This window comes from Perca flavescens, chromosome 2, assembly GCF_004354835.1.
Source record: "Perca flavescens isolate YP-PL-M2 chromosome 2, PFLA_1.0, whole genome shotgun sequence".
NCBI classification, from domain to species: domain Eukaryota; kingdom Metazoa; phylum Chordata; class Actinopteri; order Perciformes; family Percidae; genus Perca; species Perca flavescens.
The window spans coordinates 13,435,260-13,451,836 of NC_041332.1; the positions used below are offsets into that span (position 1 = coordinate 13,435,260).

At 42.8% G+C, this 16,577-nt stretch overlaps 1 protein-coding gene across 1 annotated transcript in view; it reads right to left on the minus strand.

Annotated features, from left to right (window-relative positions):
- The window catches only part of xylt1 (xylosyltransferase I), an 81,077-nt gene that overhangs the window by 25,833 nt on the left and 38,667 nt on the right, over positions 1-16,577 (minus strand). The window contains exons 2-4 of the mRNA XM_028599648.1: positions 10,735-11,326; positions 4,213-4,385; positions 3,833-4,035 (exon numbers count right to left, since the gene is read on the minus strand). Coding sequence (XP_028455449.1) covers positions 3,833-4,035; positions 4,213-4,385; positions 10,735-11,326 — 968 coding nt within the window. The remainder of the gene's footprint in view (positions 1-3,832; positions 4,036-4,212; positions 4,386-10,734; positions 11,327-16,577) is intronic.

Genomic DNA, 16,577 nt, shown 5'->3' on the forward strand with positions numbered 1-16,577 from the left:
TTGGGGTGACTAGCTAATCTGGCCCACCATTTAAAGACCATTTAAAGGCCAATGTCAGTCACATGTAACCAAACTCCATCTTCCTTATTGGAAAATCCAAAATCTATGAATATGCAAATATTTAATGCAAATATTTAATGCTTAAAAAAGTGTGTGTGTGTGTGTGTGGGGGGGGGTCTAATGTTATAGAGAAATACTTCAGATTTAATGGTTTAAGTCACAATTAAATACCTCTGCTGCTCTTAGTGTTAGCCCCACGGTCCCTTCACGTCGTTAAAACTATTTAGGATTATACAAAAGATTGTGATTTTGATGAATGACTTCATGCTGCTCTTACATTATAGAGCAGTCTACTCCCTCATACACAGGCCAGACAAGCTAAAAGCTTTGCTCTGCGGGCTAGGCCACAGTCATTGGCTCCAACATTTCATCTGTGGTGGAGCTTTTCATGATGGCTTGGCTTGCCTTTCTAAAAGAGCAGTGAAGCCCTGGTAAAAAGCTTGAGGATCATTGGGGGTAGGGACAAGCGCATATTAATGTCATTTTCTCTTCAAGGAGCAATTTCACAGCCTGGGGGGCTTATCTTAGGAGGTCCTGAGCCATAAAGCCTAACTGATGATGTGCTGCACAGACACATGCGGTCTTCTCTGTCTCTACTTCCCACACACACGCGCACACACGCGCACACACGCACACACACACACACACACGCATACACGCTGTGTATCTGCTAGTATGCACACCGACAATGCAATATACATGCACAGAGATACACAAATGCTTGTAGGCATGCAGCCACGCACACACACAGAGCGAGGGGAATTCATGTCAAGCTCCAGATTTGCCACCTGAGTGGTCACCCCGTCCACTGGGTCTAGTTTGCTTACTGTCAGCCCTGTGGCTGCTCTGTCTCACAGTGGTATTCACACACACACACACACACACACACACACACACACACACACACACACACACACACACACACACACACACACATTACTGTAACACACACACACACACACACACACACACACACACACACACACACACACACACACACACACAACCTGGTACCTACAAAATGTAAACATTTTCAATATCATAGCCATTTAAACTGTTTCACTTCCATCTTACTGTCTTACTGTTAAATTAATAAAGTGTTTTTTTATAAAATGTGCCTTTTTATAACACAGACTTTAAATATACTATTCCAGAGGGGAAATCCAATGGATTACAGGTACAACGCACACTCTAACAAGTTCAGCAACTTAATTAAAAAAAAAAAAAAACTCCTGCTAGTTTTTCAACAAGGTTTTTTAATTTCAGACATTTTTTAAATTACATTTTCAAGATAGTTGGCTTAGTTCTGATGGGTTAAAAAGTTTTTTTTTTTACAACATCAGGAAATGACACCTTTCACTTAAGACACAGCTTTTTCCCTGAGATGGAAAGATGACAAAGTGAAAGAGATTAGAAGATATGACGCCTGCAGCCAGTTAATGTCTCAAAAAGCTCCGACTTCTTAAAAGCTGCTGTAAAGTCTATGAAAGATAGGTAAAAGCAAGACTGTAGATAAAAGCTGGGAAAGAGGGTTGCACTCTGACAAAGCAAGCGTGTAACTCATCCTCTGGCTGCCCTGCACACACACACACACGCACACACGCACACACGCACACACGCACACACACACGCACACACACACACACACACACACACACACACACACACACACAGTTTATCTCCCCCTGGACACACAGCCCCTCTGCTGGTGTGAGGGGCTCTGGGTTTGCCTTTGAGAGCCATCCATGCGGCAGGACAGACATTATCTGGGAATTAGAGGGGAAATAATGCTTGTCTCCAGTCCCACTGATAACAACAGCAGTAGTCAGGGCAGCGCAGGGCAGGGAAGCCTCCCCCCCCCCAGTACATGTGCAGTATGGTCGGAATGAAAAAACGTCATTTGGAAAGTCTATGACCAAAAATACTCAAACGTAAAGCTACTTTAAGGAAATATTGGTGCAGATTCATAATACATATGAACCACAGAGTGAGGTAGGTGTGAATGTCTGATTTCCAACATGGGAAAGGTGTGGGGGGCAGTGAGTTTCCGAAGCTATTGGACAATCCGACACACAATTCTGATGAAGCACACTGGCAGCTTAACATATTTGCAGTCTGGCAGTAGTGAGGCATCTGCTTATTCCAACATCTTTTTCTGTGCTGTAGTGTGCTATTGTAAGTCCATAATGATAATGTAATGCTGAGCTGTTTATTTCTGAGGAAGAATGCTTCTTTCGTCCTGATCCCATTCCCAAAAAAAATCAGAAAGGATTATCAGCGACAAAACAGCTGAATGGGTTTCAGTTTCTTGCTTGAGGACACTCGGTGTAGCACGAATGCTCCCTTTCGCAGGGGCTTGAACCGAGGTCTGCCACTTAAAAGGACCACATTTGTGTTTTCATCTCAGTAAATATACAGTGCACAGACCTGGTCAAATCCAAGCTGTGGTTACAATGCACTTTACTAAGCACAGATACAAGGGTCCCATTTACATATTTCCATATTGCATGGATCCAAAACATGCAGTTCACTCTTTTCCCGTACCCTAACTGCTTATTCTCGCTCCCTCGTCACTCCCTGTCATTTCTGCCTCTCGGCTCCCTCCTTCGCTCCATCAATCGTTTCGTTTCCCAACAGATGGGGCTTAAAACCTCTACTGTCAGCCTTTTTCTCAACAACATCACCCTCATGTGCAAATGAGAAGCCAAAAGACGGGAAGGAAACAGTGTCTCGGTGCATGCACTCGCAAATACCTTTAATCATGCACTGACAGACTGACAGACAGGCGTACAGACAGGATAAATATGCACACAGATAGGTGCAGAGACACACTAGACTGCAAGACATAAACTCAGGTATGCACACACTGCAGCAGAAACACAGACACACAGAGAGGGACAGCATGTCAGCAGCGTTCATTGATATGGTGAAAAAAAAAAAACAACAAGACTGAGCCCGTCTGTGAACAAAATCCACATTTGCCGCATCTTAGCTCCAGCTGTGGAGACATCAGATCCAGCTTCATTTTACCCAGTGGCCATTACAGCTTGTCTAAATTCAACTAGTGGACATCTGGCTGCGCAAAAGAGATAACTCTCTCCTTAATAGGAGGATTTTAATTGGCTGCTGCAGAGCTACATCAAAAACCCAGCAGACCCTGAACTTCCAGAAGGACTATAAACTCACATAAAAAAAGGACAAGTCACAAAATATATCCTCCAACAGGCTATTTCCATGACTTCATGTCCAGTTCACGTAGACTTTGTGGCTTTAATTACCTTTCACAGCCTCTTAGAAGGGACGTTTTGGACTGAAGAGATGAACTTCGGACCGTACAGTACACAACAGGCCTGAAAAGTCAATAGGTATTGACTCGGGGCAATTAAATTGTAATCAGTTCACCATGTAACCCATTCAATTGAGCGCAAGCAAGAAAGCAGGGACTTGGAAGAGAAGGTGTGAACGAATAGTGTTTGACAAAAGCAGAGGTTCTACTTCATTGATCTGTTTGGTTTGGAGTGACTCTTTATTCAAAGCTCAGAATCAACCGCAGGAACCCAGACCAGTGTGTATTGAATTTCTTCCATATTGGCTGAGAGCGGTCTACTATTGTTGTGCACGCCTGGTGACTGCCTTTGTCACCTATACTACTGTAGAGGTTTTCCCCTATACCTCTCTTCATTTTCTTAGAGGGAAATTACCTGACTGCCTTCCCCTCAGGTCTCCCCTTCTACCTTATACTGAACTCCCCTTTCTGTGAGATCAGTGTTACCTGATGGGGTAGTCGGCAGCACTGAGGTTGATGAAGAAATCCCAGCTCCAGTCCCTCATGGCAAGCAGGTCAGCCATACTGCGAAGATACATGGTCAGCAGACTGGCACCACCCCAGATGGTGGCCATGCGCCAGGGTGTCACCCTCACATTTGGATACTGGGCAGCCATGGTGTGCACCTGCCTGTGCAGGTAGTTAGAGCGCTGAAAAAAAGCGAATGATCACACACGGATTAATATTGTGTCGTCTGATGCCAAGAGATTACATTTTACAAGTTAATGTAACTGAAAAACAAAGAAAATTGAAATATTCTAACCAATCTGACTCTTGACTTCTTTAACATTAAAAGGTGCATCAAACATTGGCTCTCCGTGGCTCACCTGATCGACATGTATGTAGTAGTAGTGCGAGGTGTGGTAGATGGCTTTAAAGAGGCGTTGAAACTGGCGAGAGGCTCGTCCATGGACCACCAGGACAAACGCTATTCTGACTGGTTTTGATGGAAAGCTCTCCGCAGAGTCCTCATCCCACTGGACATTAGCGTTGGCTTTACCTGTGAAGCCCAAAAACAACAATATCTAAATTAATGTAATGGCACCAGAGAATATATATATTGTGTTAACTACATCTAATTTACACAACATTGCGTGGATTCTTCATCAGTAATATAACCAGGGGTTTGCATGTTTGATTGCCAAATCATATCTGTTATTTATTTGATAATCTATAGTTATTGATGACTGTTAAATGTTATTCTTTCATTAAACAATAAACGGAAATAGCTAAACAACAAGGCTGCTAGGCAACATGGTAAGTAGCAGTTGGAGTGGTACTGTATGATTAGCATATTCATAATAATTAACTGTTATGTCACAAGTGAACATTTAGTAGGTATTTTACATTGTCTCTAAGTTTGCCCCTAAGTGTGGTAATAGTCTATATCCACGACGCTCTACTTCACGGATTGCTCCGGTGCCGCCTGAAATTCCGCCGGATGCGTGACTTTTCGGCTGATGTCCGTTTCCTTCCACTTTCTTTTCTTTCTTTGTGTTGGAACACATATCTCAGATCTCTGCAGGGTAAATTGAGACAGCTAGCTAGACTATCTGTCCAATCTGAGTTTTCTCTCGCACTAATAAAACAACTTTTGAACGTACACACGTTCCACCAAAACAAGTTCCTTCCCGAGGCTATTTTGCAGCAACACTGTGGCTCCTTGCAGAGCTTAGCGCTGCCCATGACGATTGTGATTGGCTTAAAGAAATGCCAATAACCCAGAGCACGTTTATCCTCTGCAGCAATGTGAAGGAAGGTCTAGCAATGCGAGACTACCACAGTCTGAACTGAACCGAGGGAGTATTTGTTTTATAAACTACCAATTAACATAGCTCTGTTTAAGATATACAACACTATATTACAGCCACTATTCCTTGAAAAGTGGTTTGAAAGACAGAGGTGGTTGTATAATAATATAATACTTCCCTTTGCTCTTCACTGTGTCATCTAAATTAATCAGATGTTCTCAGGTGGCCACATTGGTCAGTATTATGCAGAAGGGAAGAAAGCCATGCTACAACTAAGATATCAATACATAAATGAATAAATAAGAACAAACAGTCAAACAGCTACCTCAGCCCTGCTGTGGAACAGAAAAGCATAACCACAAAACCATGACTCCCTCATCCATTTTCTTATGTGATTGAATTGGAACTATGACAATTTCAACCAGACACTACACACACTGTAACTACTATCCTCATTCAGACAGGAATCCTATAAGCAAAATCCTCTGGGGCTTTCAGGGTAGAGCATGGTTTGACAATGTGCCATCATTCCTCTCAGGCAAAACTCCCAGAAGATGCCTTGAATTTCACACAAATGACAACAATAAGCATGCAGGCAAACACCGCCCGGTCGCGGCCTGCCAAGCCACTATCAAATTAAACAATTCCAACAATCTCTGGTGAGCCATTGGTAAACTTGCATTGCTTCATTGTGTGGTTTTGTACCACCCTTAACCACTCAAAAACAGACACTTGCATTTCAGACCTGAAAAAAAAACTTTCTCAAAGCAGTTCTGCACCATCAAATCCCACAAAATTGTTTGTTTTTTAATCTTCAGTTATTACAGCACATGTGCACATGCAGCTTATGAGACATGTTTGTTCACAGAACATGCCTTAAGGAGATTAATGGCTATAATTTGGGACTCCAGTTCCCAAGAGGGGAAGATGTCTGTGCTGAAGAACTAGAGGAAGATGAGGGAATACTGAGGTGGGGGCTGTTTATTTCCCTGAGGTGACGGTTCCTCAAAAATGCCCCACCCGGCTCCTCTCCTAGTCTGGCCCTAAGGGTCCTGTAATTACTCAAAATTGAAAGGCAAGTGTCCAACACGTCTTCTTTTTATGAGTCGACAGGGACGGGCTAAGATGGCCTGGCTCCTCCCGTTCAACTAATCTCATTCATTCAAATTTAAGGGCAGGTGTCCAACATGGCTTTGTTTAAAGGTTGACCACAAGGTTGGGGTTAATGACACGCTCCCTTGGCTCCAATTGGCCCACATTGGCCCAAATTTGCTGTGGCTCCTGTCAGTCACATACTTATTTATTTTTCTCTCTCTCTCTCTTGCTCGCTCGATCTCTCTCTCTCTGTGTGTGTGTGTGTGTGTGGATGTGTGTATGACAGCTCAGGGGGGAAATCTGCTGTGGGCCGTATCAGATTGAATGGTAATTGGTGGCCAGCTAAGAAGGTTCACTGGTTTGCTTTGCACGGATAATTGGCCAGTCACTTCACAAAGCACTTTGAGATTGTGTGCTATGCTAGCTAGCTGAACTAATGAGCACTGCTGTGAGTTTGTGTGTGTGTGTGTGTGTGTGTGTGTGTGTGTGTGTGTGTGTGTGTGTGTGTGTGAGAGAACCTACATTTTACTGTCAGTTTTGCCAAGCGTGTTTATCTGAGCTTCATCTGTAGTATTTTTTTTAACATACTTTGCACCTGAAGAAAGGAAAAAATGGAAACCCTCCTCTTGAACTCATCACTCTTCATCATCCTTCCCATTGCCATCAATCTTTTAAACCGCCTTCACCTCATCTGCTATCACCCTACTCTCTTCCTCCATCATCTTGTGTAACTTCAGGCTCTTTCCCACCCTCCATCTTAACGCACTCACATGAGAGGTTAGAACAAGGGCTGAGCTTTATCCCAAAGGGCTTGTACCAAATTGCATTTGAAAATGTCTCGGGGATAGCATCTGCTCCTTCAAACCATCCACAAAAGGCAGCAGACATATACATCATATTGGTGGGTTTGATTTCTATGCAGTGGCACATTTCATTTCCTTTCCTTTAAATCTGTAATGGCAGATATGTGGCCACTTGGGGGCAGAGCAAATACAACACTGAACACAACACTGACATATTATCATATATTAGGTTGAAATGGTGAACTTGTTAGCAGCCTATTTACACATCCAGCAGACGCGGGGCAACAGTAGCATTCATTTGGAGCTAGCTAACCAGCTAACAACATGACAACATGTTATGCAAACTAGCATGTTGCTATTATGCTGATCAACCCACCAAGTAACAACCAAGCAATCATCCTCAGCTACCTTAGCAAGCAACAATCATATCACCAGCTAACAACATCAGCTAACCAGATGCTAGTCGACAATAACCTGTTGAGCGCAATTTTTGGCTCTTTATCTGCTAAATGCTGCACTATAGGTTCACCAGCAATTGCTAACTCTGTCTGCCGTTTGGTGCTGGGCAGATATCATATCAGAGATGCTGCAGCCAAAAATGATGCTATGAAAGCGGTGAGAGTGAACCCAAACAGTGAAGTTATGGGCCAGGAAACCAAGAGCTAAAAGAAGCTATAGAGCTCATAGAGCTGAGGGGATCTTCAGAGTTGGTCGCTAATTCTCTTCGGGTTTGTAGCTACGAGCAACTGCGTTCACATTACACATAATTATTTACTGCATTGTTATTAGATTATATTGATCATTGCAGCTTTACATATGACGATATGATGATGATAGGAATGCACAAATCCTTTTCAGTATAAGGCCATTAGGTTGAAGCTATAGGTACAAGGTCACTGCCAGCTACCCCTGCTAGAGCAACGCAGCCCAATTATATCATTATTATCCAAGTTAGCATATGAATGGCAAAGAGATTGAACATGGTCCTCCTGTATTCAATGACGCTAATACCAGAGCTATCACAATTGCTAATCTAGCCAAGGCCTCAAGGACAGCATACCGATCAAATCAAATTGGACAATTTTCTGCTAACAAGGTTAGGACGTGAATTGTGATTTGGGAACAGAGGAGGGAAGAGAAGAAGAGATAACACATTGGCAGGCAGCAGGCAGGCAGACGGAGAGCAAGAAAAAATTGATTTAATTTAGCTGTCGTGTTGTTACAGCCCAGCCATCAGGGGAAAGCCCTTTTCAATTTCTTTGTCTCCTTTGATCAAACTGTCAGTTTGAGTGGGATAGTGAGTTGCTGTGTGAGATGACAGGAGCTTAGGCCTAGACAAACGATACTCATGCTCTTGGGAAGGAGAATGCACAAAAGTTGCTAAGTCACAGTGCCTCCTCGAGTTCTAATAACACGAGTGAAGGCCGAGAAGGTATCTGAGTAGAACAGACAGGATGTATAAAAGCTTTCTCCTCCTCCCCTGCTGTCCAAACTGCATTCAGTCCACTCCCATGTGTGTAAATACATGTGCGTGCATGTGCTGTTCACTTCAACATGGTTGCTGATGCGTGCTGCCCACTGATGGCGGCAGCCACAACAGATTATTATAGAATCCACAACCAGACTGCAGATGTCCATAAAAAGAAGAAAAAAAGAAAAGCCCAATGTGTGTGTGTGTTTGTGTGCGTCTGTTTGACAAAAAGAAAAGAGAACCTGTGTTCTGTGGCCAGATTGACAAGACAAATGAAAATTGGAAACCAATTTGGAGAGAATACAAGGAGCATCCCCATTTTCTCTAACAATTTAATTCACCAATTACCTGTAGGCCTATATATCGGCCACAAAGACATTTCTTGCCTTTGACAAGTTTGATTGTAATTACGAGAAGAGGAAATATTTGACCATGTACTGAAGCCTGACTGGTCAGACAACACTATTTATACTTAGCTTTGCAGATATGTTTTTTTTGCTATGAAAAAAAGTTTGAATAACAGAGAAGGAGGAAATAATGTGAAAACAATGAAATGTCAAACTATATGAGAAAAGGACATTAACGACCTCTCAGCATTATTTCCATTTGTGTTTTCTGTGTATCTTGTACTTTAGTAAGTTTGCTAGAATGATCAGTTCAAGCTAAAAACTATTAGATTATTGATCTCCTGCTACTGAATTTGTGAAGTGATTTGAGATGAACAATTGTCTAAGGAGCGCTGCAGTAAGGAGCTCTTAAAGGGGCTATACTCAAAATACTAAAGAAAATTGGGCTAGGATTGCCTCCACACAGCTCTCACAGACTGTTCTCTAACTCGTGAAATACCAACATTTTGTCATGGCCCTCTTTGTCTGATATCGACGCATAAAGTGGAAAACACAAGTAAAGTAAACTCAGTAGGGAATAGGAGATTGACGGTCACAAATTTCCGTGCACAAATGAAAGCAGAGCAATATTTGAATAAAAATGTGATGACAGTTGTGGGGTTATTTCCTAATGTTGCCAGCACTTATCAAATCCAGACTCTTCACTTTTTGAGTTACGCCCTCAATAAACAGTAACATTGGATGTTTTTATTCCACACATTAACTTCGATTGTAGTCATGAAAATGTTATTTTATAGAGAAATAATAGTCAGATGTTGTACAAAACATGGTTTCACATAGGGCTGGGACGATTTGTTGACGTAGTCATTACGTAAATGCGTCGACACAAATAATTTGCGTCGAAGCGTCACTAAATAAAATTAATAAATAAAACTTGTGTGCAAATTAATTAGTGTAATGCGGAACTACTGTTAGATACGCGCGTTCTAGGGACACCTAATCTGTAGCCCCGCCTTAGCTCTGAAGCTAGCCGAGCTCTCCGCCTACATGCAGTTTTTTGTCAGGTCCCATGACATGCCCTCCCACTTGGTGCCGTCCCCGCCTCGAAAACTTTGGTCTTCGGGTCAGTTACAGTAGAAGGCTACAGGTGAGAGAGTGGTGGATAAGAAGAGGACTGTGTGTCGGCGTTGTTCATCTATAATACTACTGCATATCCAACGCCATCACCCAGATGTGTCCAATCACTGGAACAAGACAAAAAAAACTGTCCAACTTCTCCTCCCTACAGTGCTTAACCAGCCTTTAGATACAAATAATTAAAGTTAAATTAAAGGGAGAAGAGCTTGGATGTTAAACATATCATTATTCATTATTTTACCTACTGTTAAAAAAAGCAAATACAGGCTACTCTTTTTGCACTTGGTCTGTTTAAGTTTTTATTTTTGTATTCCTCCTGAAAGTAACCTACATCTGGCTTCAGGTTGCACTAAAAATTAATTGTGTGCAGTGTTTAAACATTTCAATAAATAGAGATTAGAGCCTTATTGAAATTTGTTTTGTGTAAATTATTAATAATTGAGCAATGGAAAAGTAATTGCTAACTGAAAAATTAATCGTTAGATTAGTTGACTAATCAAAAAAATAATCGCTAGATTAATCGTTTAAAAAATAATCATTTGGGACAGCCCTAGTTTCACATAACACAACCATTTGAAACTCAAAAATCAGGTGCCCCACGATGGAAAGCTTAATAGATATCGACCCATTATTTGAGACAATTTGTGTGCAGAATACAAAGTGACTGCACTAATCGCACAGACGTAACCATTTGCATTAACAAAAATCAAATAATCGATCAAAGGAATCACAATGATGGACTTACCCTCGAGGGGGCAGTAGCGAGTGACCTTCTCAGGCATTAACTGCCCTTCCTTGTGTCTGCAGTACACCTCAGCGATCTGTTGCCGGCACTCCTTGCTCTTGGCTCTGGAAAGAGCTGAAATAGCTTCCTTCCCACTGATCTCACACTTGGGTGGCTGGTCGTAGGTCACCTCCAGCGGCGCTGCAGTTGCCTGCCTCTTGTGCGGGTGCTGATGTCTGTGCTGTGACTGGGCCTGCTGGGCCTGTGAGGCACGGTAGTGTTGACGTGACACTCCCGCAACGCCCTGATCACCTGGGTAGGAGGCATTGTTGCTGACTGCCAGCGGCTGGTGGCCTACAGGCAGCACTTCGTTTGAGCTGCGGCCCAGACTCTGGGAGTTGTCCCGCCAGGCCTGCTGCTGGGCGTGGGCCTTGTCCTGCAGATTTTCTCGCTGCTGCTGCTTGTTGCTGGTGGCCCCTACAGACTGCCGGTGTGGCTGTGAGCGTGCACCAAAGTTACTGTTGTCTATGTTCTCAAAGTCTTTGGGCACAGAGTTCTCGTTGTTGCTGTCCACTCTATTTTTCTCCTTTGGCCGGTGCGAGTAATATCCATCCTGTATGAAAAAAAAGAGGGAACAGGAGGAGGAAGACAAGGGAAGCGTTGGGTAAGTGGTGGGGAGTGAGAAAAAGAGGAGGGAGGACACACACAAGAAAAACAAGATCAGAATTGAGTGAGCGCGGTGCATATCAAATGTCGGATTAACAATCAACGTGGCATGTATGAGTGGGCAGCGCTGCATTGAACCGCGAGGCATGAAATGAAGTAGCAAGGTATTGAGTGCGAGGACTACAAGGTGCAACCTAACTGGAGTTGATGCAGGGCCGAGGGCTCTGCCGTTCCGTGCAATCATCAGATTAGCCCCGGTTTCAATTAAATTCTCCCTCAAATGGGCCCAGCACTCCGTAAACAGATTACCAAGAAGGGATAAAGGGCCAGAATATAACTGTGCTGAGTTTGTGTGGGTGTTTTGTGTTTATGGGCGCATGTGCATGCATGTGTACAATTCCTTTTTCAGTGGAGCCACATGAGAATGTGAAGAAATTGTAGTGGTGTGGCATGTGACTGGAAAGGCTTCACTTGTCAGCGCTGTGCATCTGCATATGCGAGATAGTGTGTGTGTGTGTGTGTGTGTGTGTGTGTGTGAACGTCTGAATGTACAATTTCCCTATCTTTCCAGCAGAATAGGCTGAAAGCGAAGAAGGGGCACAGGGGAGAGCAGAAAGAGGGAAAAGGGTAATGAGTAAAAGTGGGGAATGCAAGGCGGTGGAGCGCTGACACGAGGCATGAGTTCTGCTCCCAGTAAGCGCTGGCTTGTTCCAGTGAAATGTGCCACGATGCATCAAACGGAAAACTAAGACATCTGCCTGGCTGCCACACCACTGTTGCACACCTTGCTTGACACACAAAAGGAAGAGGCGGAGGGGGAAAAGTAAGGGGGAACGGAACTACAAACAGCAGCCTAGGAAAGATAGAGCTCACAACAACAGGGATCCCTGATGTGTTTCTCCATTTACAAGACACAGAAAAGAGGAAGGAAAAAGGGTGAGGGAGAGCTAAGTGCAATGTGAGGTATGTGAGACAGAATGGAAGCAGGAGAGGTGACAGACACATGGGAAGCAAGTGAGATGCTATTGTGAGCCAGACGCTCAGCATAGAAATGTTTCTCCACCCCTAAAGCCAGGCCTGTTATCAGCCCATCAACCTTCCCTCTCTGCCAACACCTTGTACCGGAACAATTACATAGGTGGCTGGATGACACACTTTCACACTCAAAGAGACAGGAGGGGGATGATATTTTAGAAGTGAAACAAGGACCAAAAAACAGGATGAAAAACAGAAGACACAAAACAATATTGTCATTGTCAGCTCCTTTTAAGCTGCTTCCTTGGCAGAGGTCTGATACCTTTATGCTTATGGCTCTCCTCTCCTCTCCTCTCTGACTATTCTCTCGATTCTTTGCTTCCCCCCTCTCCTTCCCTTCACACTTCTCTTCACACATCCCAATTCTGCACTGCTCACCTCTCATCCCTTCTGCTCCACATCTCGCTCCCCTTCCCTCATCATCTGCTGCCTATTTCATGTCTCTCGCACCTTCTTTTCTCCCTCCCCTCCCTTTCTCTCGCCTTTATTCTCAACTTACCTCCTGCCTGTCAAAACCTCTCCCTTCCCTTCCTTTCTTCACTCTGCCTAGTTTAAACAAACCATGTTGTCTGATTAGCAGAACCTGCTAATCCTGCGTGTAACAGATGCTTAGGCCAGTGATCACCTAAAAAGAAATCCCTACTTGCCGAGTTTCAAAGGGAATGTGTAAGGGGGCTAATCCATGCAGTGCAAGTCACTGGATGTTTGCAGAGGTAAAATGAGTCTGTGTGCTTTCACGATTATGTGTGTACAGTGAATGCTTGATGTGGCTTTTTTTCCCAAAGTGTTCATGTGTGTGTGTGTGTGTGTGTGTGTGTGTGTGTGTGTGTGTGTGTGTGTGTGTGTGTGTGTGTGTGTGTGTGTTTAAGGGAGGGAGAGAACAAGTAAAGTAGAGGCAGCATGTGTTTGCCCTAGAGAAACGGATAGCCTACTCTTGCTTTGAGTCCCACTGCAAGAGACAAGAGAAGATGAGGGACACAGTGAAATTGGAAAAATTCCCAAGCGAGCAAATGTTTAAAACAACAGCGGCCGAATGTTCCTCAACCCATCTTGATGAAACAAATCTACTTTGCTTACAGCACATGTATACTAAATGTTAGCAGATGAAGCAGTGTTTATATTCTCTTATCACTTAATTCATAAAAATCATCAAAATATACAAAGTCTTTACAAAATGTATGCTAAGCCCAAGTTTACCCACATTTCCACAGCGAGTGAGGCTTCCTTACTGTATATAGCAAAGAAAGGGTTGATTCAGGGCTGCATGAAATTATTATTTTAGGATCAATTAATCTTTTGTTTTTAGTAATCATTTAGTCTAAATAAGATCAGAAAACATCCATCACAATTTCACACAGCCGCATTTACTGCTGTATTTTTTAAGTGGAGGCGTCCCACCTCACCTATTATTTTTTAGAAAACATAATATTAGGAATATTAGAAGGAATAGTTTGACATTATGATCAATACAATTCTTCACTTTCATGCCGGGAGTTAGACAAGAAGATAGATATCAATCTTATGTCTCTGCAGTAAATATGAATGTAGAACAAGGAGATGGTTAGCTTAGCTTAACAGACTGGAAACAGGAAAACAGTTAGCTTGGTGCTGCTGTCCAAAGGTAACAAAATCTGTTTGTTTAAACCATAGACTGTATATAAAGTTGGACGACGTGTTTACTAGACCTGTGCTCGATTGAAGAAATTCTTAGTCGACATAGGGCTGGGCGATATGGACCAAAAGTCATATCCCGATATATTTTGGCTGAATATCGATTTACGATATATATCCCGATATTTTTTCCGCAAAGTGAGAGCAAATGTTCAGTCAAAGTCAAAGCCAAATATGACATGTCACATGTAGTTTCATAGAAACCGGCTGTTTCTGTGAACAGTTGCAAAATCAAATGAATAAATAATAAACAGGTTTCTTCACCTGGTTCAATGCTCAACTGTTCAAATAACAATAAAATGTGAAAATAAATACTGTATAACAACAGGAGTACCTTTTTTGAAATCAAAGCTCCATAAGGTTTGTTTTAGTTTTTTCCAACGTTTTAAATTGTTACATTTTTCTTCTACACATTTTCAGCGCTTATTTCTACGTCCCATATTTTCTAATATAGGGCTGGGCGATATAGAGAAAATCAGATATTATGATATTCTTGACCAAATACCTCAATATCGATATTGCGGCAATATATTCTAGAGTTGACAGTTGGTGCTCTCGCAAAATATCTTCACACTTATATTTTAGATAAATAATCATTAATAATAAAACAGCTGGAACAGTCTGGTAAGTTCAGAAAAGTACATCCCTTCACTGTAATGCAGCCTTTAAAACCAGGAAAAGACACTTATGTCATATCACGATATTACGATATCCAAAATCTAAGACGATATCTAGTCTCATATCACGATATCGATATAATATCGATATATCGCCCAGCCCTAAGTCGACTAACACTCATTTAATTGTATCGACTAATCAATTAGTTGATTTAATCGACAGATCTGTAAATCTGAGTTTCTCTGCAAAGAGTCATGCAAAAGCACCACTTTAGTTCTTGGGTTTACCAGCGATGTGCTTGTACGTTTCTTGGAAATAAGTCATTCAGCATGAAAAAAGCATCAAACATGACTAATCGACTAAAGAAATCTAAGTTGACTAAGACCAAAATGACCAATTAGTCGACTAATCGACTAAGAGGGAGCAGCCCTAGTGTTTTCACTTTCTCCCACTGTACAAAAATGAAGCCGAAATATCCCGGATACGGGCTCTGCCATCTTGTTATTTTTGACTCTGCGCAGTAGTGATTGGGAAGTAGAGCCGCGGTATCGAAGTCCCGCCCATACACCCGCCTGACCAATCAAGAATCAATCACATAGTATTAATCTTGTCATCCAACTCTTGGCAAGAGGCATTTCCCAAAATGTCTAACTATTCCTTCAAGCTACAGGGAAAACAAGCCAGCAGTGGCTCTACATCACACACCAAAGGCCATGTATTAGGTAAGATGACTGTTTTAATCCTTAAACTAAACTGATAATGTGACAAGATACATCTGATTCAGCTCAGCAGGTGGCACTGATTAATTGCTCGTCATATGTTCACTTGCAGTAACTAATCAGAGCAGCACATTGCAATGAAAACCTTTTGAGTTTTTGCAACAAACAGCCCAATTATTCACAATCAGGTGATCTGTTGTCCTACCAACCCTCCAAAACCCAAAGATATTTAATTCACAATCACGTAAGACGGACAAAAGCAGCAAATCATCACATTTGATAAGCTGGAACCAGCAAATGTTTGGTATTTTTGCTTGATAAATGAGTCATCAACAACTACTCAAAAACTAAAATGAATCTAGAATTTGAGCAACTGACTGACTGAATTTTAGCAATAGATTGCTGTGTTTTAAACTACTTCTTTGAATGCTTCCCAGCTGGATAGATTCTGTTGGGAGGGGGGAAAAAAGCAAAAAGCATCACACAAATGTTGATTTGTTCCAAATTAATTGATAAGAGTTGAGATTAGCCCCCATGTGGCCCTGAAGTGGAAATGAGTCGTATTTGTAAACTGGCACTAAGGAGATTCCTCTGGATAAACAATCTTCACACTGTGCTCCCTCCTCCCTCATTCTCCCCCTCCTCCTGTGAGAAAAGGACTCTAGTAGCTGTGTTGCTCTTTAATCTCAGGGACCGGGCTCTAAGCAGGAAGCGGTGAGGCACAGAATTAATAGTAGTGGCGACCATTGATGATGGGAGCTGCGGTGGACTGCGGATGGAGCTGGGAACTGGGGGTAGCTATCGATTGTTACGGGGGATACGTTTTCTACTCCCTGGGAGTGTCGAGGAGGCCATGCCAGGATAGCCTGGCATGTGGTTTGCTGGTTGTGTGTGTGCACGACACACACACACACACACACACACACACACACACACACACATACACACACCTCCCTCCCTCCCATGAGCTCTGCTGAGGAGTGAGGAAAAAGCAGAGGGGGTAAACGTTAATATCATCCATCACCGGTAGGTACATTTAGAGAGAGGTCTGTGGGGCTGAGACTTTCAGCAGCCCCTCCGGTAATGGTTTAGTCTTTTTCTCAATACAGAGCTGGCCCTTTCCACTTTCCCCCCCCATTTCCTCTGCCACAGGGG